This window comes from Tiliqua scincoides, chromosome 5 (genome assembly GCF_035046505.1).
Source record: "Tiliqua scincoides isolate rTilSci1 chromosome 5, rTilSci1.hap2, whole genome shotgun sequence".
In the NCBI taxonomy this organism is placed as follows: Eukaryota; Metazoa; Chordata; class Lepidosauria; order Squamata; family Scincidae; genus Tiliqua; species Tiliqua scincoides.
The window spans coordinates 75,572,501-75,597,962 of NC_089825.1; the positions used below are offsets into that span (position 1 = coordinate 75,572,501).

The window sequence follows — 25,462 nt, forward strand, 5'->3', positions numbered from 1 at the left end:
GGCTAGAAAGCACATTTAACCTTGATTACACACTGCTTATCTCAAAGCTGAACTACCGTAATACACTCCATGTGAGGCTATTCTGGAATCTGGAATCGGTTCAAAATGTGAATGGTGGGGACTAATCATTCAGCATGTATTACAGTAATTGTACTGATTACCAGTGTGTTTCCAGGTCTAGTGTAAAGGTGTGGATTTTAAAGCTCTAGATGGCCTAGGACTCTAGGGTTGTCTTTACCCATTTCAGTCATACATGAAGATCAGTATTCCAAAACCTGCTATCTGTTGTGCTGCTAATTCAAATTTTATTGGTGGGTATCTGGATTGGGGTCTTCTTGGCAGTAGCATTATGGTTGTGGAATTTCCTGCTTGGAATGATCTGCCAAATCTTCATCTCTGCTCTTAAATGGCCCTGCAAACCTTACTTTGTGGTGATTAAATCATTGTTTTAGTGTTATATTGCTGGTTTCTATGGTCTTGCTGCTTTTATGCTGTTGTACTGTATTTGTGTCAGTGCTTTATTGCAGTGGTTCTCAGACTTCTTACCACTGCCACCCACCACAGCAGCTGCGTCACATCCCAGATTGCTTTGGGGCTTCCTGGTTGTACCCAGAATGCAACACCACAATACATTCTGGGGCGCATTTTGGCCAATGAAGTGTGCTGGTGCTGCCCAGAAGCTGCAAGGATGTTTCAGTGAGGAGGCCAGTTTGCGTCTTATTGATTAGACATGTGTGCCCATTGCCCTAGAATTTTAGAAATTTAGATTAACTCATATTTGTGGAAACAGTAAATTGTCCTTACAAAATTGGACATAAGTTAGTCATAATTCTCTGGGGCTTCCTTGCTTACATTTCTAAACTGGCTTCCACAACTTACGTGAGAGCATCCAGTAAAAGGAATAAATATTTTGGTGCCAGTGGTAAGAACCTAAACAAAGTTAATGGGCACAGAGAACTGGATCCACGCATACGGGGTGATGTCTGTACTGTTTAATGAAACCATTATGATCACACCCATTTATGGAATGGCATGCTTTATTGGTACCATAACTGTCCTAAAGGAAGCTGTCTGGAGAATGAAATGTTACTTTAAAAGACAAAGATGTCATTGCTAGATAGATACCTGTTCTTGTAAAAGAAATGAGCAGCATTGTCACAAAGGCAAAACTATTGGTGACTTTTTGGCAGATTGAAGAAGTCCAAGCAACTATGGAGAGTGAAATGAGAACTCAGCTCCGCCGGCAGGCTGCTGCTCACAGCGATCACTTGAGAGATGTCCTCAAGATTCAAGAACAAGAACTCAAGCTGGAATTTGACAAGGTGGGAGAACTATTGTCAGGGTCCCTCTGCCTAGACACATCACTTTGCTTCCCTAGATAGTCTCAGATGATGTGCTCTCTTTAAACTCCATCTTAATCACACTTATGCTGACTATTGAGTTCAGCTGAATTGTGTTAAAGGTGCTTGGCATTGTAGCCTTTATTTCCATGGAATTCATTCATTTACTGAAGCAAGACAACAGCTGCCTTTGCATTGCCTTCCATCCACTACAAAATTAGGATAATAGAAAATGCTTTTCTGTAGCATGGGGAAGACTTTTGCTTCTGTCTATAAGGCCAGCTAGTTGATCTGCCTACATTCTTTATAATTCCTTTTGAACATTCCTGGAGAAGATGCTTAATGATGCTAAACATTAATTTTCTACCCCAAGTTCCCAAAATGGCACTGAGACTCTGGCATCTAAAGAAGTGGCCCTTGGAAAGATTATCCACTCAGCTTTTGGGTGGGAAGTAAATGATTTTGTGTTGCTGAAGGTTTATTTTGATTTCAGAACTTGTCAGAAAAACTCAGTGAACAAGAAATGCAGTACAAGCGCCTTACTCAGGAACAGCTTGACAACTTCACTCTGGACATCAACACAGCCTATGCTAGACTGCGAGGAATTGAGCAGGCAGTTGAAAGTGAGTATGGGAAACAGCATGTTGCCTTGCATCAAAACTGGGAGGCCATTGTTTTTGCTGATTGAAGTAACCCTAATCCAGATTTTTGTGTGCAAGCCAACCCTGCATCATGTTTTATGTGAGTTGGATGAGATGAGACAAGGCACAGCCTGGCTCTCTGCACATATGTGGGTGCAGGGTACCATTGCATATAGCCAAGTAGTAACAACTACATATTATGTGGGGCAGATGGCATTCTTCCTTCTAACCAAAGTTAATTTTTCCATATCAGTTTAAAATAATGGATAGATTGCATTGGAACTTGAAGTAACAGCTTCATGGGGGGGGGGGGGGTGGAGACTTGGAACTTTACCCAGATTTTCACTATTTATTACCTTGTCATTCAGATTAAGAATGTAAACTTCCTGCACAGAAGAGGAAGAGATTCTTCCTTGGCTTGAGAAGGTGTGGTGGGGGAGGGAGTACCTTGCCCTGACTTGCCTTTCCTTAACCAGAAAGAATATGCAATTGTTTTATAGGCTGTCCATTGAAATGGCCCTAGAGAAGAGCAAATCATTTTCTCATTTCTTTAAATGTCAAAAATGGTGTGGAAAAGTAGCTTGTCCATAACCTGGCATCATTTGTGCAGAGTATCAATAGGCAAGATATTTTTATCCTTTTGGTTTAACACTTCTGTCACAGCCAGAAATGGTAAACAATTTTAAATTCTGGACCTGTGGGAAATCATCTTTTCTGCACTGTTCTGTACAGGAGATTCTTTGTACAGCTGTAAGCTGATAAGAATGCAAAACTTAAACAATATTACTTAAAAACCAAAAGCAGCTATAGGTGCAAAGGGACTTTTTAGTCCATGTCCCAGGGTTCCAACCCATACCTCTCTTCCTCTCCCATGCATAGTTTCTTAAGTGTAAACGTGAAGAGTCAAATGATGTAGCTTTAAACCTTGTTTGGCTGCAGTTTCAGGACAAATGAGAAAGCTGGTGTAGGTCGAGCTGGAATTGTGATTTTTGGCTCAAAGCTCACCATTCCTCCCTAGGCATCCTTATGCAAACATTGTTCTATATAATACAACCATTCTACCCGACTGTAATACAGAGCTGCTACTGTAATGGTACTTGAGAATGTATCTGCTACTGCTTTTTAAGAGTATTTAGCATCAGGTGCACTTGATTTGGCTCACTTTCTTACCATTAAACATTGTGGGATTTTGTTACAGGTCAGGCAGTTGCTGCAGAAGAGGCCAGGAAGGCCCATCAGTTGTGGCTTTCAGTAGAAGCTCTAAAGCAAAGTATGAAAACTGCTTCTGGAGACAGTCCCACTGAGCCTCTGGAGGCTGCGGTGGAAGCCATTCAAGCGAGCTGTTCAGATGACACATTTACCCAGGCCTTAACAGCTGCACTTCCCCCAGAATCACTCAAACGGGGAGTGTACACCGAAGAGGCACTGAGGGCACGCTTCCACATGGTCCAAAAACTGGCTAAGAGGGTAGCCTTGATAGATGAAACAAGAAACAGCCTGTATCAGTACTTTCTGTCCTACTTGCAGTCCTTTCTCTTGGCTCACCCTCAGCAGCTGAAGCCACCTTCTGAGCTTCACCCTGAAGATCTGGACACATTTAAACTACTCTCTTATGCATCCTATTGTATTGAACGTGGTGACCTGGAGCTGGCAGCTAAATTTGTAAATCAGTTGAAAGGGGAATCCAGGAGAGTGGCACAGGACTGGCTGAATGAAGCTCGCATGACTCTAGAGACAAAGCAGGTGGTGGATATCCTGACTGCTTATGCCAGTGCAGTGGGCTTGGGAACAACTCAGGTGGATTGATATAGGTCAGATATGCAAGACTACCATGTCTTCAGAACTAGTCAGATGAAAAATTGGCAGCAATGCTGGCAAGAAAACTAGAAGACAGGAGATCTGAAGGGTTTCTGTACTAGGAGGGTCCTGGGCTGTATCACTGGACACATGGTGATGTCTCCTTGTATTCTAAAACCACCTGTTGCATTCATGTTTTTTCAGCCACTTATGTCTAGAATGCTTTTTTTGCTATTTGAATTAAAACATTTAAGTTTTCTTATTATTGAATGAGCTTGTGATTCAACCAAAATAATGTTTATAGCCTCTTACTGATTTGCCACTTGTGCAATTAAATAAAAGGTGATAAACCTGATTTGTTTTAATTTGTGTGGTGAAACTGCAAAGCTGACAGAAGAAAACCAAAGTGCTGTCATCTCCTCTGCATACCATCTATGCTGTGGTTCAGGTAATTCAAAATATTTTTATGGAGAGGTGAACTAGAAGCTCCACTGAAATAATGCACCTGAATAAATGTTTTGGAGCAGAGCACTACATCCACTAAAATGCACAAACTGCACATGAGAACTTATCTGCTTTGCCTCCAGTGTTCTTGCCACCTACTCTTGGCTGATTTGATATTTACTCTCTTTCACTTTTGCCTGCCTGAGCCTACTACAGTCTTCCACAACATGTGAGCAGTAGTAACAGTTAGTTCTCACAAATATTAGTCAAAAATACACCCCAAAATTATCTGTTCCTGCAGCTGTTGGGCAGTTATCCTCAAAGTAAAAAAAAAAGCCTCCACAGCTATAAAGCTCATTCCAGAAGATCAGAGTAAGAGTTTCAGTTAGAAGCACTGCCTCTTAGAAGTTGTGGCTCATTAATTCTTATTACAATTTCACATGTACTAATTTGAACAGCACAGAAGCATGCCAACACTAAGGGAAAGCAGTTCAAGGAGGAATGGAAACTGCAGCTCAGCTCCAGCTTCTTCTGAAAGATCTCAACTGCCTACCATATTTTAAAACAAGTTCAGGGTCAATAAGGGCTAAATTCACTGCTTCTGCCAGCTACCTTCTTGGCTGCTGTTAATCTTTAATACCATTTAGATTCAATAACAAGAAAAGGAAGGTGAAGGTGCCTAGGAACTTCAGAGCCCAATGATCTGGGTTGACTGGTACAGAGGACCCAGAAAGCAAGAAGGAAGATGACACCACTGTGCTCCACCCAACACAGCTATAGGAAATCCCCACCACATGCATATTCTTGCAGTGATCATAACACACAATTTGTGACAGCATAAATATTTATAGCAGAGAGGGCAGGATACCAATTACAGGTCTTAAAATTGCCATCTCCAGCCACCTTCCACAGCTCTTCAGAGTACTAGGCTGTGAGCTGGGAAACATTTCCTGACTGGGGCATGGAAGGGGAACTAGTGCCCCCAAACAGATCAGAAGCTGTTGCCCAGTGTATCTTATTGGTAATAAGCCTGGATGATCAGAAGAACTGCACCAAGTAAACTTCAACGCAGGTCTCTAGGGCAGCCGACTGCTGCATGAAAAGGCCAGTCTTTCAAAGAAGAAGTTGTTCGTTCTTGACCTCTAGTCACTGTCACTGCTATCACTGCTTTCTGCTGCCATCTCATCCAGAGTCGTCCTACAAACAAGAATGGGAAAAACAATCAGGGTCATGGAAACATTTGTAAAATGGGATGCTACAACAGAGTCATTATCAAACTGCCAGCACAACTGCAACCTTCCTGTCACTGGCAGAAGACTAGCTGACTGGGTGAATGACATGTTTAATAGCCATATCACTCTAAAATGTATGACTGTATGCCTGGTAGGAAGCTTAAAGCTAGTTCATAGTTCATCCATTAGCTGAAAACTCACCTTTGCTCTTCAGAGAGGTGAAATTCTTCCAACACTCTTCTGGCAAGGCCTGAAGTTGATTGCAAACTGAAGTCAGTTGCTAGCTTTACTAGATCAAGCGCCTTATCTGGACGATTGCTTTGTTTAATGCAGTTCAAGACCTCATTCATGACTGAATCACTGCATATATGAGAGAGAGAGAGAGATGTTCCAATGGTATCCATATGAAAGATGGATTTAATATACTATTCCAGTCCACAGAGCTATGATCTTAACTACTGTGGGGCATAAAAAAATTCTCAACTATTTCTGACTGTTCAAGAACCCCCAAGAAGAGAGCTGAGCCCAAATGCAAGCAGAGATCTGCCTGTTTGGAAGAAAAGAATAAAACTTAATTTGCCCAAAAGAGAATCTTTGGGGATGAAGATTACAGAAAATGTTTTCTGATAGGAAAGCTCCATAGGAAGAGAGGGCCAAGGATAAAGGGGATGTAGGCATTTATGACTTTTTTCTCCAAGATAACACTGGGACACCTGGGCAAAAGATGAACTCACCTGGGAACTCTGTTGTATTTTTTAAAAAGCTCCAACATACTCCTATTGGGAAAGAAAAAAAGAGAGGTTCTCATTGGCATTGCTGAAGTTTACATTATTTTAAAATGTTCTCTGCTCTCATTACATATAGCACAATTTTTTTAAAATGATTCAGAAATATTTAGCATTTTGCACTGAATTTGATGTTAAACTCTGAGCCCAGAGAATTCTGCATTCAGAATATACTTCGTAATTCCCAGGTACATTAAAAAGTTATTATTATTAAAATATTATTATTAAATATTTATTAATTAGTTCAGATGCATAATTTTATACTTTTTATTCAAGGTGTTGTAGAATATAGAGTGTTTATTTTTTGCAGGGAGGAGAAGAGAGCAGTAGCAAGAAGCAATAGCAAGAAGTATAAGGAAATGACAGGGAAGAGACATAGGGTTAGTAGTGACTCACTAGTCTGTCAAGTTATAAAAGTTAGATAAGGAACCTTGACCACTGCCTGCACTTCTTCCAATTTATTCCCACAACTATTTGAGCTAGAAGGCTTTGGGTTACTTATCCTGATTTCTTTAACGGAAAAGGTCATGTTGTTGAGTACAGGGGAGGCCCCCCATATCCACGGTTTCACTTAACTGTGGTTTTGCAGATGCAGAGGCCCCTCTGCACCCCTATTAGTTAAAGACTTAACCCAGGCAGCCACAGATTCTTGCTTAAACAAGCTTAAACAATGACCTTAGCAGCTAATAGCAACCTTCAGACTGCCTTCCAGCAGCCTGGTCACTTCAAAAAAAAAAAATAGATGGAAGTTATCAGGAAGTGGTTAAGTTCCACTTCCTGTTAATCTCAGTCTTTTTTTTTTTTTAAGCAACCAGATTGCCGGGAAGCAGCCTGAAGGTTTCTATGAGCTGCTAAGGTTAGCAGATTTGTTTAAGCAAGAATCTGCTGCTGCATGGGATAAGTCTTGAAATTAACTAATGGGTGCAAGCAGGTGGGGACTGCCCTGTGCATCTGTGTTTCTGGTATCCACAGAGGGTTGTGGAATGGAACCCCTGTGCATACCATGACACCAACGTACTTGAAGAATTTGCTGTAGCAAGTTGCAAACTTTATAGGAATTTTTAAATAAATTATACATGCTGACATAGTAGCCAGTCTTGAATGATTCAAATCTCTGAAAGAAAAAAAAAAGTAACATAACCCCCACATCTTAGCTTTCTTTCAAAAGCCAAGAAGTTGTGCCCAGAACAACAAAGTGAAGTCAAAACAGAAGCGTCCCAAAAGCTTAAGCATGCTGCGATGGACACTTGATTCAGGATTTTTGATTCACTTCCTTCAAGACCTACTTTCAGCTTAAGGCACAAGTTGGTAACAAAAGCCTTGCCTTCCTTACCAGGCTTCTGTTGTTCTCCCAGCTCTGGCAAACAGTACAGTGCAGTTACCCAGAGATGTGGCTGTCCACTCCAAGGGACTGCGGTTCCTTTCTTGCATTTCATACGCAGATTTTATATCTGCAGCGCAATCAGCAAATGTCACCTGAGTCTGAAAAAATTCAACATATCACAATATTTGCAGCCAGCAACAGCATCTGCTTTTCACAGGCCATAAATTCACCTTATTACAATAAAAGCTGTGGAATCTGGCACTTAGTTAATCTGCAAATTCTGTTAACCAGCATCTCAAACAAGTAGGATGCTTAACAAACTGACAGCTTAGCAAGCTGCCCACCTGCCTCCACTCCCCTCCATTAATCTAACAAGCGTGGTTATGCCTGACCTGGTCAATCTCTGCCTACACTAGGACACCACACTGACCACTGGACAGTCATTAAGCAAAAAATGTTTATCTCTGCTGAATCAGCTTCTCATACCACAGACAGTCTCATTCAGCCTCACCTCTGGAACTTGTGCGTCTCTGGCCATAAGAGCTAGGACTTCCTCCACAACCAAAGCTCTGTGGCTATGTCCAAAGTGCTTGATATCTGTGCAGAAAAAGAAGGCAATTATCAACTGCTTGCCTATTCCACCCCCCAACAACTTTTCTATAGTCAGAAATTGTCACATTTGACTCTTGTCATTCTGCAATGATGTGCATCCCTGGACTGATAAGCATAAATAGCTGACCTCAGGGATGGGACAGCTTCACATTTTCCCATTACTGCCACAGTTCTGTGAAAGCAGTAGCAGCAATGAACATCTTTGTGGGAGAATCCGTCTGGTTTCTTCCCAAAATATTACTCTGCATACTAGTATAAGATATACCGATGGAAATATACAAGCAACATCACCATAATGCAGTGGTACTCAAACTTTTCCGGCCCATGGCTCCCTTGACCCCTGTGGCTGTTGGCCATGACTTCCCATCATGTTCCTGAGGGCTGGAAGTGACATCATTAAACAGGAAGTGGTTATGATAATATTAATTAATTAATATTAAATTAATTAATTAATTAATTAATTAAACGGCAACCCCTGTTTCTTCTGCTTTAAAAAAAACGCAGAGGATGGTGGGGGTCGTATTCTGCCCAGGAACGGGGTGTGACTGTATCACTGCAAGAGGACATCCCGTGTCTCCCCTGTGCATTTGTGGCGCCTCCCACTAACATAATGAATGCCTGTCGCAAACTTAGGGGGGTTTGGGGTGCTCGGAGTTCTTGGTTCTCAAACCCTAAGGCCCTCAAGGCCCCCCCATCCAGTAGTGCTGCCACTATCCTGTATGTGCCAGTGCCTCAGTCCAGGGACACTGAGACCCTCTAGGCTTAACTCTATCCTTTGCAGGCACTGAGCTCTTCCTCCAATTAAAGCTTCAGTCCTCAAGTCACTAGACCTCAATGAGCACTTGGTAGCTTGCTGAATGGCTAGGCAGGATTCTGAACCTTTGTCCCCAACAGAAAATGAAACAACTTAGTAAAAGAGATTTTAGTTTATTAAGTACCCTACATAAGGTAGCAAATGCTAGAGCAGGGGTGCCCAAACCCCGGCCCTGGGGCCACTTGCGGCCCTCAGGGAGATCCCAGTTTCCAATGAGCCTCTGGGCCTCCGGAAACTTGCTAGAGCCCGTACTGGCCCAACACAACTGCTCTCAGCATGAGGGCAACTGTTTGACCACTGGGATGAGGACTCCCTCCACTGCTTGCTGTTTCACATCTGTGATGCAGTAGCAGCAGCAAAGAAAAGGCTAGCCTTGCTTTGTTCAAGGCCTTTTATAGGCACTGAGCTATTGCAAGACCTTCATTCATTCATATAAGTTCCAACTCTAGTATATTAATTTATGTAAATTTATTCAAATTTTAAATGTAAACTAATTCTTTTTTCCCCTGGCCCCCAACACAGTGTCAGAGAGATGATGTGGCCCTCCTGCCAAAAACTTGGGACACCCCTGTGCTAGAGGCATAAACATCTAGGAAACTTATCAGCAATAAAATAATAAAGCTAGCTGGCTCTCTCTATTAATACCTAACACCTGGGTCAGTTACTCTTGTAGATCTTTTAGCTCCAGGCTACCTGTGAGGCCAGATGCCCATGGTGGACAATGAAGCTCACCGCGTGCAGGATGTTGCACCCAAAAACTTTGCTCAAGAAGAACTGAACCCTTGGGGCACTCATTATACTTCTTATGCTAATAGTGCTGAGGTGACTTCATACTTATTTAGACTGTCCAATCAGAAACTTTTAAGGACAGAACCTTCTCGGAGCGGGTCTGGTTGCTAGTCCTCCTAGTTCTTAACCCTCCCAACTGGAGATCCATGGCTGCATTCCTTTCTGGCACCCCTCAGTCTACTGAGGTGTTAAACATTCCAATGGGTTGTAATTCTTGTTGTCTGTGCTTTCTGGCCAGCAAAGGAAAGACAACAATCTTTTTGTTTGTTTACTCACATTCTTGCAGCTAGGAACTGCTAGCCACTTCTCTGTTAGTGACTTAGTTTGGTTCAGGGTTCCACATGCTAACCAAGGCCTAACATGTGCATATTCATGACAATGCCAAAACATTTAAACGACATTATGAAAATGAACTGCAGGAGGAGCAATCATTCCCATATCAAACAGGACACTGCAACTGTGGTTCCAATCCCCATGGATAGTCAAGATATGCTGACTCTAGAAGAGGTTATCTAACCAGTGTAGTTCATGTTGCACCAAGTCTGGAAGTCCTGAATAAAAATCAAAGAACACAGTCCAACTAACCTTTCCAAACACAGGGAATCATTTCCAAATGGCTGGCTGTGTCCAGTGCCTGAAGAAGATCCAGCATCCCTTGGGAATTTGGGTAAAACATCTGATGAAATAAAACAAATAATTTTGGTTTACTACAACTTAAGTGCTTTTTAAAAAATTAAAGCATTCACCTGCACATTTAAAGTAATACTTACTGAAGGAACCAGTTCTTTATACCACCTCAGTACAACATCAAGCTGCTCCATCATGCACAACAAGTTAAAAAACCTTCCACTGTAGTAAGAGGAAAAATATCATGTGGTCAAAAACCTCATAGGAGATGTAAAGATTTAATGTACAGTTAGGCTAAATTTCTGCTCTAACTTCTCAAAAAACCTTACACAGTATATATTACTAAAAATTATTTTGAAGTATCTAAATACATAACATTAAAAAAAACCTTACCACACTAATATGATCTTGTGCTTTGCCTATCAAAATAAAAACAGGAAGCTGGAAGAACCTGACCTACCTAAAGGCTTGTGGGAACCAGGGAGCCTTAACTCTGCTTTCTAGAAATCTGCAAACTGACGCTCAGTAAGATACCAATGGGTGGGGAATTTCACTAAGGCCTCCATTAGGCGAGGGCCCACAATATCATTGCTTACCCCTCACACCTTCTATTCCTTTAAGAAACACAGGCTCAACAGGGCCTCCCCCACAATCTTACGAGATGGTTCCTATGGAGCAAGATGCTCCTAAAATATTCTGGGCATTTTAAAAAGCTGTCACTGCAAAAACAAGCTCCATGAATTGAACTCTAAATTGAACTCTAAGGCTAGCAATACAATTCCTTCCAAGCTAGTAGCATGTGCTCTCATCTTTCTGTCCCGGTAACCAGACTAGCAGTAGAATTGAAGCTATGGACATTAGGATTCATTCATTCATTCTGATTCATTCAATCAGAACTGCTGATCCACAAGTACCAGTAAGAGGTCTGCTGGGTCATGTTTCCCATCATTTTCCAGTTCTCCCCCATCTCCACCACTTTGTGTAGTGCATAGGCAAGCTGAACATCCTTCATGTCCAGGCACTGCAAAGAAGGCACACAACATAATGTGCTTGAGCCCAAGAGCATTCTGCTGCCACAAACTTCTTTCAACTTCCAAAAAAATGAACAAGTCAATTTCCAAAGCAAAGTTTTGCAAATTATTATAAACTGCCAAAGACATCCTTCCACCCCAGGTTGTAAGAAACAAGAAAGATGATTCAGATGAGATACAAAACAAGGTCTTTTTCTCTGCGGCTACAAGGCAACAACAGCCAGTACTAGGAATCTTGCATCAGATCCAAGTTCTTTGGGGTATATCACCACATTTCACACTGTTGAAGTTGTAAGAATCCATAACATTAAGAAGAAAACCCACCTGTTGCAGGTATCCTTTGTTCTTAATTTTCTTAATTGCTCTTAAGTGAAGAGCAGGTGGTTGTGCTGTAAAAGCAAATTTTATATTCTGCAGACTAGTGTACTATCCCTTAGACCAGTCTGATTTCAACTGCACTCAGTTCAAAGAGTATTTAAGTAAGCATTACTAGAATGCTTATATGTATTGCATTTCAAAAGCAGCAGCAGACCCTGGTTCAGTAACTGAGCAAAGAAACATTTCCAGAAGGGTAAGGAAAGTGGCAGTAACGGAGAATCACAAGAATACTGGATCATGATAAGAGACCATAGACTGATGGAAAAGGAGATTCACCTCAAGGAAATCTGCAGCTCTTAACGGAAGAGACTCTGAATACTAGAAAACATCTACAGTGCTTTGGAACGTACTCAACAGGATTTCAAGGCAGGAGAAAAACCATGGAAATACATATTCACATTTAAGTGTTAAACAGAAACGAAAGCTACTTACTATTCTCATTGCGTTTGAAAAGAAGTTGACTAAAAAGGAAAGAAATAACAGCCACTGTTAATTCCTCTAGCACAGTGGTACTCAAACTTTTCCAACCCATGGCTCCCTTGACCCCCGTGGCTGTTGGCCATGACTCCCCATCATGTTCCTGCGGGTTGGAAGTGACATTAAACATGAAATGGCCAGAAATATTAACTATATTAATATTAATTATATTAATCATATCATTAATTAAATGCAGATCTTAAAAATATATTATTAATACACAGCAATATACATGCTTTATAAATAATCAGCTGCTGATCACTGTTGGAGACAGGATGCTGGAGTAGGTAGATTTTGTCTGGTCCAGGAGGACTCATTTTTTTGAACTTTGTAAGCGTACCAATAGAATGGTTTTATCAAATGAACTTTGTGAACAACCAGCCTGACCAACGTTACACACACACACACCCCTGTGGACCCCAATTCAACTAGTCATTTCTCCCTTGGATAGAATTGAACCCTTTATTAATTAAATTAAATTTTTCCAGCAGCTGAAAATTCATCTGTATCAGATATTCAACTGTATGCATTTGACGTTGTATTAAACTGAATCGTAAGATAATGGCCTTGTTTTAATGGACCCCAAAACTCACATTCTGGGAAACAGTCACTTCTAATATTTCATTATGCATGCAACACTAAGTTTCTACTTCTCATAGATTAATTTAGCTCACATTACAACTGGGACACTATGTAGGGACAATAAATGACTTTTGACTCAAGTGCTACATCAGTACAACAACAGACCACAAATGAGTAAAGCAGAAAATATATACCATCATCTGGGTCCTGAGGGGAAAAACTCTTTCCTTCAATTTCATCCAGTACATCATAGATCATTTCTGTTGTTCCTCGACCAGATATGGCTGCAGAACAAACACAATGAGCATCTGTCAGTCCTTGATTGTTACATCTTTGGTTTAAAATGAAGGATTAAATAAATTTCTGTGAAAAAGTAAGAGCCTGCAAGCAGATGAACAAACATGCAAAACAGGAAGTGAGCAATTTTAAAAGCAGTTTTCATTGTCATTTTGCCTGGACTTGTGGCCCATGCTCTAGCAGATGGCGGCTGAGTATTTTGTTGTTTCTGCTTCCAAAAGATTCATGATCAGAGTCTATAATCCAAGACTGTGACAGAAGGTTCAGAATACCATCTCCATCATGGGCAAAATGTAGGCAACACGTAATCCTGGCAGAAGATATATCACTGCTTATAGATTCAACAATATACACTGTCAGCAGCAGCAAAACCCACAATATTGCCTGTTTCTGCCACCTCTGCACAATTTAAAAAACAGCCACTTACATAGTTTCTTTGACTGCAACAACAACAACAACAACAGTATTTATATACCGCTTTTCAACAAAAAGTTCACAAAGCGGTTTACAAAGAGAAAATCAAATATCTAATGGCTCCCTGTCCCAAAAGGGCTCACAATCTAAAAAGATGCAAAGGAATACCAGCAGACAGCCACTAGAACAGACAGTGCTGGGGTGAGGTGGGCCAGTTACTCTCCCCCTGCTAAATAAAAGAGGAGCACCCACTTGAAAAAGTGCCTCTTACCCAGTTAGCTTGGCTAACAAAAGCCAAGCTTTTTGTCTTTGACTGCAAAAGCATAAGGCGTCCTTGTTTTATTTAAAGGGACAGTGCAAATGAAGGAGGTCCTTCACTTGTGTGGTCCCTGTAAATCAAACTGGAACTGCTACACTTCCATGTTTGAAGAAATCACACCAGGAGCAAGGTAAGGTGAGCCATCCACTTTCTGCTCACCTTTAGTTGGCATAAAGCAGATCACCGTGGGTTGCATCTGCAGCAGGCTGGAGGGAGGCAGTGGCAGGGTGAAGGGCATGCCGACTCCACCACTCTCTTGCCCCCCACCCGGATATCTGGCTCTGATGCAACCCACATCACTTTGTCTAATGGACAGGCCATCTCTGTACATTCTACTTACATCAATGTCATGGGATGAAGATTGCTGCAGGTAACTGAACAAGAAGGCAAGGTGCTCATGATATACAATAATGACTGAACAGTGCAGTGCTTTATTTCTAATCCTGACAACACAGTACCATGGCTCTAATGCCGTTTCAATGAAACAAAATTATGCTAAAGCTTTTGAACAGGGGCCACAATCTAGGAGAAAAAATAGCAGGGAAAGATCCATACATTCATTGCAACACCAGAAGCAGCTTTGAACATTGGGGGCAGGCAAGAATTATATCATCAAATAAAGAGCTGCACTATGTTTAAATTCATTGGATCACAAAAACAAGTTGATTAAGAACTGTTGCAACCTAGAGTTTACGTACCAGATTTATAGAAAATGCCAAGAATATGGTCAAATGTTGCAAGGCTGGGTTCTGAAATGAGAGACACAATCAAAGGAGTTCATGCTTAATTCACTGAATGTATAACACTCCAAAAATTCATTCATTTCACTATCTTCACATGAGTATATGCTGAAAAGAACCCTCAGGAAGCCTGGCACTTCCTGACTCCATGCTCACTCAAGGGGACTCCATGCTCACACTGGGGCACTGGTTGTATGAAGCAGCATTTCCACACACAGCACATATGCACAAAACATGCAATTGCAGGAACTCTTTCTTACAGCCACTACAACCACTCACATCAATGCAGTCTTGTATACAGTCCTTAATGTTTGTCTTTTTATACGCTATGCTGGAAGAACCTTCAGAGAATTCTTACCTATGTTTAGGGCATTCATCTCACTCAGGACTTGAAGGGACACACCCCTGCCCAAAGCACCACATCGCCTCAGTGTCTTCAGTACAGAATTAAAAGTTAGCAGATTTGGCTGCACCTTCTGTTGAGCCATCTGACACAGCAAGTCCTGTGAACAACGATGAACCAAAAAGCAAGAATTAAGATCAGATTTTGCATACAGTTCCCTCCATTCCAACACACACTCAGTTTATCACCCCCCTCCTCCTCAACAGTGAAGCCCATTGCTGCCCAGCCCACAGTTGTACACATTTGATCCTTGTTGAGTATATGCAATATTGGGCAGAAATGGCTTAACTAGATCATTCATATACCAAAAGCAAAACACATTTATTTGGAAGTCAAGACCCAGTGAATCCAATGGGTCTTACAGTTAAAAAAAGTTAACTGTAAGATGCTCATTTCAATTTATAAGCCAAGGCTTTGAGGAAGCTCCAAATTCACTTAAGTGACTCATTAGTGACTTAGGGCGCAATCCTAACCCCTTATGTCAGTGCTTTACTTAAGTGCTGACTTAAGGGCAATGCAGCTCTGAGGTAAGGGAACAAACATTCCCTTACTTTGAGGAGACCTCTGTGAGTGATACCCAACTGCAAGATGCAGCACATGTCCCATTGGAAAGCACTACTGGAAAGTACATATGTATGTATGTACACTTATGTAAGTAAGTACATAAGTACTGACATAAGATTGTGCCCTTAGAAATATATTTTATTTATCATAGGGTCAAACTAGAGTACATGACACATGGGCCAGCACAGCATAGCACAACATGTTATAACATTTAGGATTTCTCCTTACTTCAACAAGTTCCCATTTTTCAGTGTATTTTTCTTTTACTTCTCCAGCTGCTGAAATCAGTGCATTGAAGGTGTACACATCAGCTGAAATAAGTAGGAAGTCAGTTATATTACAAGCAATTGCACTGACTAGCAGAAACTCTCTTGATAACGTTGTTTGCACTGATCATTTCTAAGGCAGCTCAGAGTAAGGCGAAGTTCTCGTGTGAGTCAGTCTCCAGGAAGCCAGCCACATGCCAGCAACACTGGAAGACAGATATTCACACTCAGCTCCCATTATCTAGCTGAGGTCCGTACCCCTGCGCCAATCATCACTGCTGCAAGCCAAAGTGCCTACTGTCAGAAGCTCAGACAACAAAATACAATCCTCAGGGAGGGAAAGCAAATCGGCATCAAACCCATAATCAAGACTGTCACAGCAACTTAAGCAACAGTCCCACTCATGATGAATGACATCACCTATCTATGAATGACCTATGAATTATCTATCTCACCAAAGAGTGACACAAACGTGCAGAATGGCACTTTTGCAACACTCCCCGGCTGACGCAAGGGACTTGCGGCGGCCCAAGTTCAGGTTTGGATTGGGCCCTAAGTGCATATCCTCCCACTTTCAGTATGAAACTTCTCCCATGTTGCTCACAGCATTGTGCAGTACTAAATCTAACACAGCAACCAAAAACCCCACTACTCACCCTTAAATCTGTTATTCAACAATTCAGTATACATGTCAAAAGACTTTGCATATGCTCTATGCTGCAACGATACAAGATTGGAAACATCAGAATAGGAATCTTAGAAGCAAGTCTAACAAAAGCAGACATTCTACAAAGAATATAACTGTACCTTCACCATTCCTCTGATCACTGTGCAATAGGAATGTGCATTTTTCTCTGGCATTAGATTAAATATTCTTTCAGCATTGTTGTTCTCTCTGTGTTCAAAAGCGATAAAAGAGAACAGTGAACATAAATGTACAGAACTGTGTCTTATTGGTCTGCCTAGCTCAGTGTTTCCTATTCTGATGGCAAATAGTTCTCCAGGGTCTTGTGATGGGAAAGACACAAGCCTCTGCTAAGATGCAAAGAATTGAATGTGAGACCTTCTGCACCCAAAGCAGGGGATCTACCACTGAGCTACAACCCTTCCTCAGTGTAAGTAATATACTTTTTCTTAAGAAAAACACCCCCACCCCACCCCCAAAAATTATTCTTGATCGATAAATACGGCATTTATTTAGCAACAGTTCTAAAATTCTATGTCTACTCTAAAACATTGTTTTCTTGGGCATGGAGCTGCATTAAAGTTTACATAAAACACTAATTTGGAATATACGATAACTTATATCAATTCTTATTTGTCCACATTCTCAAAAGGTGTGAATAGTCAAGTGAAGTAGCGAGAACCTGTCCTTGCTTGTGCCCGGCTGGCCACTGTATTTCCTGCATTATCTAAAAGTGACATATATGCGTATATTTCTATACAGACTGGTCAGCAATGAGTGATTGTTATCTCTCCAAATCAAGGAACAAACATACAAATGTTACTCGAATCTGCGGGTCCGGCCACAGAGGACCGCTGCACGCAACTGGAAATGCCTTCCAGTCATGTTCTGAGGCCCAGAGTCAGCAGGTAGCTTCCTCAAGCCTCAGAAAGCCTCTCAGGTGCAACCTGAAGGTCAGGGCGGGACCATCAGTGAGGGTTCAGTGTGAGTCAATTACACAGATGAAAAGAAACCACTGTATTCAAGAAAATCTAGAATTTATTTTTAAAATCGAGCGTTCTCTCACTAAAAATTTTAAAAACCAAGATGCTGCCTTCTCATTCACTTTGACAAAGCAATGGCAGGGTATATTTTCTTTAAATAAACACATTTATGCTAAACCACTTCTGTTTCTCATTTTCTATCTACCTATCTAGTCTGAAGATCCCCCCCATAGCTGCCAGAGATGCATGCTGCCAGAATACAAGCACGAAGGTCACAGCCATCCCATGCACAACAGTGGCTCCAGTGAGACCTGCTGATCAAGGTAAGTCAGCAGGGGAGGCAGGACAGGGTGGACCGGTTCTGAGAAGGGGGATCTGTACTAGCAATTCGGCTAGCACAGGTCCAAGTAGATCCCTCCCTGCTGCAGAGGCTTTACCACCAGGTAAGTGAACGAAAGTTCTCTTACCAAGAGGAGACCTCTCAGCCTGCCCCTCCTGCAGAATGCAGCACAATCCATTTTTGGTGCACCTTCATTGGTAGGGGGGCATAGGATAGGGCTGTAAGCTGTAACCAAGATTTTCTAATATATATCCCAAAGTAGTGCTGGTGCCTTGTTTTTATACCTCCACTTAACATCAGAACTACTGGAGAAATTTTGCAAGCTGCCCCTCTGCTTTCTCTCTTCCGGAGCTTTCTCCTGCAAAAAGATTCCATGTTACTGGCCTTATAACTCATGCACAGTCAAGCAAGCTAAAAAAATTTCTGCTTAAGAAGGCTCAGAACCCTTTTGTGGAAACTAATACACATAACTGGCACTTACGAGTGACCAGACAGCTTAATAGTTGGATAGCCACTATAGAAAATATTTTTTCCCCTCTAATATGTCTTCAAGTGGAGGATGGCTAGGATTGTTATGAAAAGCTACTCTATTACCCCCAAAGTACTCAGTTTCACAATACTTTACAAACCCCCCAATTTCATGAAAAGCTTTATTTTTAGCAAAGTTATACACTAGACTAGTGACTCACAGCCCAGTCCTGAACTGCCCAGGGCGTGGGGCTGCCGCCGAATCCTGCATGCTCTGGATAGCCACCAGCGCTCTTCAGGAGAAGGGGACTTTTGTCCCCTTCCCCCGGGTAAAGCAAGTAGTCCCGCAATGCAGCTACTTGATTCTCCATTGACCTGAAGGTCGGCAGAGAATCAAGAGCCTCCATATCCAGCAGTGAGCCCGATACAGAGGCTCTGAATCCGGTGGAGCAAGCTTCCACTGGTCCCTCCCGCATCCCTCCCTTCCCCCAGAACGTCTCTCCCTGCTCTGGAATGCTTCCTCCCCACCTCCCCCCACTTTACCACTGCACGGCAGTCTGCGCAACCACTGAGCAGCAGAGCTCTGGCACTTGCCTGGTGGTAGCCCAGCGCCAACTGGGTGGCGCTGGGCTACCACCAGTGGAGCACTGGCACTAGGGCTTGCAAACATGCCGTATGGCACGTTTGTGGCAGTGTGCACCAGTGGTGAGACAGTGTGCCGAGCTCAGGATTGGCTTCTCAATGCTTAAGCAGCTTTCTACACCCACAACTGCCTTTTCTTACCAGTTCTTCCTCCTCCCTGTTATCACCAGGGGAGTTGTCCCGAGCAGGTTCTTTATCTCCATAAAAACATAAGAGATCTAGAAGACTGTTGGATGTTTCCAGAGATATGCTAGTTCCTGCAGATGGGAAAACCAAGGTCTTAGCTTGTTCATTTGTTCATTCAGCAGCACCATCAGAGAGCTTCCACTCACACCCTTACTGAAGCAAGATGCTGAAACATAAGTCCACAATACAATAAACTGATAGCCAGAACCAGAACTAGTTCTTCTATTGAATTCAGTACAATAAATATACATCAACCTAGTTTTGTAGCAGTTTCAGTCAGACAGAGTAACCAATTTTAAGATAGTACCTGCTTGCAAGAGTTGATCATACATGTCCACAGAAGCTTTCACTTTGCGGAGCTGAATTCGTTCTTTAAGTGCACTCTCGCTTACTTCTTCAAGTTGCAATGCCAAATTCTCTGGCATTAAGCACTAAAATAAATAACAGAACCTGTATATATTTTCTGATTTTCTAAAAAAGGAAACATCATCAGTGCTATCTTCAAAAATATTTTCTTTGGATCCAGAACAAACTTGCAATATGTGCCCCTCCTTTCACCTTACAACCTGTTGACCGTTTAGAAAGACTAACAAGATCTTGCCCATTTTGAAAAATTGGAAGATTAGAGTCCTTTAGCTTCTTTTAGTTCTGTTTGCTTCTGGCTGCCCAATTTGCATCCCTAGCCAGCATGACAATATAGCACATATGTACATCAAATCACTGTAAAACTGTAAATTTACAAACAAAAATACTTTCAAAGGTTATAACATTTGTCCCACCTTTCTGTTCTCAGATGGCTGGCCGTACCCGATTGTTTGTGCCAGGAAATGCTCTCAACAGCAATTCTGGATCTTGATAGTTCTTGAGAGCACACATGACAGAGGGAGGCACACATCTGTTTCTTAAACTATAAGTTCTACGGTATCCTGTACAGATAAGTTCTAAAGTATCCTGTATAGGTACACATTCAGTCTCATTCTGATCTAAAGGAGGGCCTCCATCAAATATTCTTAAGTTCTGGATACTCCACATAAACAAATACAGGGAAATAAGCTTGCACAAATCCTCTCAAGCAAAACCTACAATTTCACTTCAATTTCCCCTTTTTTAAAAGTTTCTTGAGATGTCCAGCTAAAATGAAGATCATGTTATCTACACCATACATTTGGACTCCCTACAGTCCTGTTAACATGTTTTGCTCAGTCCGTTTTCTGTCTTGTATGAGGATAATCCCCGAGTTAATGCCCACCTTCACTCCTTCCTGCCTCATTCTTCCACATCATAATTTATGACCTAGTACAATACTAGGCTCATTTGTGGTTTTGAATGGGCTATTTGTATTCAGGGAAAGCCCAGTTACATATGAATCTAGCACTGTGCTAGCACATAATTTCCCCCTGCGGGCTCAAAGGATGGAGTTAGGCTGTGCATGAGCTTATGTAAAATTATTCTATTATACCACATAGCAATTTTTGTCTTATTAGGACCCCTGAAGATCCAATCTAGGTTCAGCTCTGTGAATTGTATTTAAGTTAATACAACACTAATGAATGTGCAAGAGAATAAAAAGCTGAAAGTTTACCGGTATATGAGGTTCTGATATGTCCTTCAGGAAAAACTTAGGATTTGTGTTCACAATATACTTGGCTGCATTTTTTCCAGATTCTTTAGATAAGGAAAATAAACGCTATAAAAAGAAGAAGTTTGTATTACTTTCTGTACTAAATAATTGCTGTAACCAGTGTTCCCTGTAAGGGTCCATGTTGGTGTGCAGGCTGCTCCCACAGCAGCACAAATCATCCTGGCCTCCAAATGAACCTCCAAATGTTCAGCAATGACGTCATCGATGTCCAGGTGGCCAAACTCAAGGAAGGTTTGAAGGAAGATGCGCAGGCACTCAGCTGTGTACCTTAGAAGGAACAATGGCTTTAACAATGCCACACTATATTTTGGGCCTCTGAAATTAAATCCAATGCCTCCTGCCTTTTTTTTATAATTAGAAGCATTAAAGACAGTTGTTGAATCTGATCTTCCATTAAAACATCTGCCCTTATTTATTTAGAAGATTTCTATACCGCCTTTCCCCAAGCAACAAGCCTGGCGCTAATTCAGTGTTGATGTCAACAATGACCCATCAAACAAAGAGGGTATTCCCTCCTCCAAATTCCTGGAAATGGATGATGGCGTCCAGTCTTCAAAGAGTGTGAAATAGAGAACAGAATGGATTTTTGAAGGGATGGAAAGAAGTATTCCTCTTCTCCAGAGCAGGAGCACCAGGTATATGGGGAAAGGCTATAATGCTTCAGACTACATAGCTTGGAAAAAAGGCAATTAAGAAAGCACATGATTGAGACTTATAAAATTATGCATCGTGTGGAAATAGTGCATAAAGAAACACTTTTCTCCCTTTCTCACAAAAATAAGACAAGGAGTTATCCAACAAAATTGATTGGCAGATTTAGGATAGATAAAAGTAGCGAATAGAATTCACTGCCAGACAATGCCACTACCTTGGATGACTTTAAAAGGAGTTTAGGCATATTCATGGAAGACAGGTCTATCAATGGCTGATAGACAGGATAGCTAAGCAATAACTCCAGGTTCAGCAGTATGAATAGCAATTGCAGGGAAGCAATAGTAGGAGAAAAGTATACATTTGTCTACAGCTTCTGGATCTCATTGAGGCAGCTAGTGGGCTACTGTGGGAAACAGGATATTGGACTAGAGGGGCCTCTGGCTTGATACAACAGGGTCTTTTCTTAAATGCACAGAATTATACTTAAGGCTGTAGATCAAATTTTTGTTTTGCAGTTGCTGGAAAATTGTTTTAAAGAGTTACTTACAAACTCATTACTGGTTCTAGGAATAAGATAGGGGTCATCTTGAAACATGTAGTGTGCAGCAGTGTGATCCTGAATAAAATATAATAAAGCAATTAAACTGTAAATTCTATTTCACCATATAATAATAACAACAACAACTTTATTTGTATCCCGCCCTTCTCCCTGAAAGGGACCATATTGTATTACTTCCAGTATTGCTGAGGTTAAAAATACATTTTAAAACTATCTGTATTTTATATTTCAAGTAACATCAGGAATCTGTTTAATTTAAGAAAAGGACTAGATAGTACATTCAAAAAATGTGAAGGATGGCTATCCTGAATTTGGTGGCAAGTGATTCTTCAGGTATGCAGAACACAAGGTTCATACAGCAAATCACTTTCTAAACTAGACAGTACTCTACAAATCACCTTTAGGAAACTGCATTTGAAAGTTACTTTGATGGACTAATAGGCTTACTGTAGGCCCAATCCTAGCCAACTTTCCAGCACCAATGCAGCCACAACGCAGTCCTGAGGTAAGAGAATAAATGTTCCCTTACCTTGGAGGAAGCCTCCATGACTGCCCCCTCACCTCAGAATGCAGCACATACTTGATTTCTAGCGCTGATGCAGCCAGGCCAAATTGGATAGGATTGGGCCCTATGACTTCTATGAAGAGGCAACATGAAAGTTGGGGCTCTTCACCCCAAGTCTGCTGCCGCCTCACTCTGGCCTGCCATGGATGCAAAATACACTGATGTGCTTTCTGCTCACTTGAGAGGGAATAGATCATCTACCTCCTTACCGTGCTCTCTCATGCCATTTTTGCAAACCTGAAAGCCTCACACTTCCAAGTTTGTGAACACTGCACAAGGAGCACAGTAAAGGTTTTTACTTTTTCCACTGTGCCATGGCAGAGGTTTCCCAAGTCACATTGCCTGTTTCTATTTGGAGAGTTTCATTGAATCACATACAACTAGTAATGCAATATAATTTTAAAAAGCACTAACCCGGTTAACTGTTGATGCAAGTGCTCGAAGAATTGCTAATTTATCCCTAAATTTAAGAAAATGATGTTAAACATTAACTTTTCAGCCCACAACAACGTGCTATTTAAATTCTCCATTAACTGAAGCTACTCACCAGGTTTTTTTTCTTGGAAGGAAGATAATTTCTTCAACTTTAAAAAACAAAAAGATTTATGTCTGAAGAGTATGCAACTATAAAACTCATAATTCCACAAACTTCAATGCGCTGGTATTGTTAAGCTTAAGGATTGCTTGTATTACAGGCACACTCTTCCTCAGAGTAAGATACGAATCGTACTTCTTTATAATAGTCTTATTTCCTAGAAAACATACTTATGATCACATATTTTACTGAATGCTAAAAGAAGAATTGTTTACTACGTCATGGAATAATTTCTAGGAGTACAAAAATACCATACCTTCAGGATCAGGGGATTTTTCCTGAAGTGCATTCCCTGAGCAATTCCTATGGAAACCAAAGACAAACAAAAGGTTTTACTGGGTAAAAAGAACATACTGTGTATTTCCAAGAAACAGTGTGGTAGCATTTTGCAGAACACACAGTATCAGTTTGAAAGAAGTATAACTTAAACCATTATAATAAAAACATGCAAGGACCTTGCACAAAGCACACAAACACAAGTAAAACAAATGTAATAGTTTTAATACAGGATTGAGGGTTGCAGGCTGGGCAAAAAGCAAGTCTGGATGAGAGCAATTTATACAAACTCCATAGCAGCCATTTTCAACCACTGTGCCGTGGCACACTGGTGTGCCGTGAGTGGTCCACAGGGGTGCCACAGGAATTTGTTGGAAGGTCATTTATTAATAGGGCCAATGGGAGATGTGAGCCCCCACTGGCAGTATGGTGTGCCTTGTTAATTGTCAAAAACCTGGAGGTGTGCCTTGAACGTTTTTAGTGCCTTGTCAGTGTGCAATGAGATGAAAAAGGTTGAAATTCACTGCTCTATAGTGTTATTCCTAGATTGCAGGTTGGGAGTTAGACCCACCCTGTATTAATGATCTTCACTTCTCAGACGAGAATGACCAGAAACCGGGGAAGCCGCAGAAACCTCATGAAAAACACTGCCCTATACAATGTATAGAGTAGCCCTAATGGGGTGCCATGGTCAATGATCCAGTAGGTCAGTGGTTCTCAAACTCTGACTCTGGGAGAGTTTGAGAGCCAGTAAGTCCTTGCAGGGGCAGGGGGAGGAAGTGGAGGGGGAAGGCAGCGACACAATCCCCAGGATCCTCCGCATCCACTTTCCCTGCTGTGGGGAGCCCTGACAGAAGTCGCACTGGGCTCCCTGCACCCCAGCGAAGCTGCAGGAGGCTTGGGTAAGTGCACCCAAGCCCCTGCAGCCCCCTGAGCCTCTAGGCTGCCCCCGCCCCTTAAAGGGGCAGAGACCAGGACCCTCAGGCTGTGGCGTCGCCCCAGTTTGAATAGCACTGCAGTAGGTCAAAGGAGCCTGCAGTTGAAAAAGTGTGGGAACCACTGACCTATATCTTATGGCACAATGATACTCTGAAAACTACAGAACACAGCGGTCTTCAACATGTAGGCAGCATAATAATTGCAGTATAACACAGGCCAGTATCACAAACTAAATCACATTCATAATAGTGTCAATGAGTCTAAAGCACCTGGAATCCTTACAGTCATTGCTAAGGAGACAGTAAGAGAGACCCACAGAGGAACATGAGATTCAGGTTAACATAAGAAGAGCCCAGTTGGATCAGGCCAAAGGCCCCTCTAGTCCAGCCTCCTGCACCTCACAGAGGCCCATCAGATACCTCAGGGAGCACACAGGACAACCAGAGACTGCATCCTGGGGCCCTCCCTTGCAGAGTGATGGGTGTAATTAGTCTGAGGAACTCCAAGCCACATTATGTACATAAGGAGAGCCCTGCTGGGTGAGGCCAAAGGCCCCTCTAGTCCAGCCTCCTGCACCTCACAGCGGCCCACCAGATGCCTCAGGGAGCACACAGGACAGGCCTTTTGAAAGCATCTGGCCAGATGTCATCACCACACCCTGTGGCAAGGAGTTCCACAGGCTAATGACAACCACAGGCCAGCAGAAGTGTGGTGTCACCTTCACGTTCCCTGCCCAGACTCAGTCGAAGCGCCAGGCACGCGGGCTTGCAAAATGGAGAGAGCACCCGGAGTGACTCTGGCCTTCCTGCCTCTACATCCACCGCGAGGGCCAGGGCCAGGGCCAGGGCCAGGGCCAGGGCCAGGGCCTCCCCCCCCCCGTCCTCACCTGCCGCTGCCACCCGCCAAGGAGCCAGCTCTCGCGGCCCCGCTCCAGCGGCTCAGCGAGAACGCGCGGCGGCTCCAACAGCCCAGCCGCAACCCCCACCCGACCACCATGCTGGCCTTGCCGCCCGCGCAAAGTCTGCCGGGAGCGGAAGGGGCGGGACCCGGAA

The 25,462-nt window shown here is 42.3% G+C and overlaps 2 protein-coding genes and 1 non-coding gene across 6 annotated transcripts in view; 1 reads left to right on the forward strand and 2 right to left on the reverse strand.

Moving 5' to 3' along the window:
• Positions 1 to 4,133, forward strand: part of IMMT (inner membrane mitochondrial protein) — a 29,333-nt gene extending 25,200 nt beyond the window's left edge. For all 3 annotated transcript variants that reach the window (XM_066628142.1, XM_066628143.1, XM_066628144.1), the window contains 3 exons: positions 1,191 to 1,322; positions 1,834 to 1,963; positions 3,180 to 4,133. In XM_066628142.1, the coding sequence (XP_066484239.1) occupies positions 1,191 to 1,322; positions 1,834 to 1,963; positions 3,180 to 3,787 (870 nt within the window). In that variant the 3' untranslated portion in view covers positions 3,788 to 4,133. The remainder of the gene's footprint in view (positions 1 to 1,190; positions 1,323 to 1,833; positions 1,964 to 3,179) is intronic.
• Positions 1,020 to 25,427, reverse strand: PTCD3 (pentatricopeptide repeat domain 3). 2 transcript variants are annotated; one of them, XM_066628145.1, is made up of 24 exons: positions 25,297 to 25,427; positions 23,452 to 23,498; positions 23,148 to 23,184; positions 23,015 to 23,060; positions 22,024 to 22,092; positions 20,763 to 20,867; positions 19,488 to 19,611; positions 19,136 to 19,251; positions 18,169 to 18,242; positions 16,684 to 16,771; positions 16,533 to 16,593; positions 15,839 to 15,921; positions 15,002 to 15,146; positions 14,602 to 14,652; positions 13,068 to 13,157; positions 12,247 to 12,275; positions 11,320 to 11,426; positions 10,549 to 10,627; positions 10,364 to 10,454; positions 8,075 to 8,160; positions 7,573 to 7,721; positions 6,189 to 6,230; positions 5,656 to 5,814; positions 1,020 to 5,419 (listed from the first exon to the last, which is right to left on the reverse strand). In XM_066628145.1, the coding sequence occupies exons 1-24, from the start codon at positions 25,404 to 25,406 to the stop codon at positions 5,365 to 5,367; spliced, it is 2,043 nt and encodes a 680-aa protein (XP_066484242.1). In that variant the 5' UTR covers positions 25,407 to 25,427; the 3' UTR covers positions 1,020 to 5,364. The 2 variants fall into 2 exon arrangements, with proteins under 2 accessions (XP_066484242.1, XP_066484243.1); XM_066628146.1 differs by lacking the exons at positions 23,015 to 23,060; positions 25,297 to 25,427 and having other exon boundaries at positions 23,452 to 23,500.
• On the reverse strand, positions 16,015 to 16,158 carry LOC136654898 (small nucleolar RNA SNORD94). The gene has a single exon (XR_010794641.1). It is a non-coding gene; the product is annotated as a small nucleolar RNA SNORD94 (small nucleolar RNA).
• Positions 25,428 to 25,462: the final 35 nt, after the last annotated feature.

What these genes read in the sequence shown, in the direction of transcription:
- PTCD3 (XM_066628145.1), bottom strand. Translation starts at nt 25,406, where the DNA reads ATGGTGGTCGGGTGGGGGTTGCGGCTGGGCTGTTGGAGCCGCCGCGCG. An exon ending in CTTCCAAGAAAAAAAACCTG is followed by an intron (nt 23,061 to 23,147) that starts GTGAGTAGCTTC and finishes TCTTAAATTTAG; the next exon opens with GGATAAATTAGCAATTCTTC. An exon ending in AAATACAACAGAGTTCCCAG is followed by an intron (nt 5,815 to 6,188) that starts GTGAGTTCATCT and finishes TCATATATGCAG; the next exon opens with TGATTCAGTCATGAATGAGG.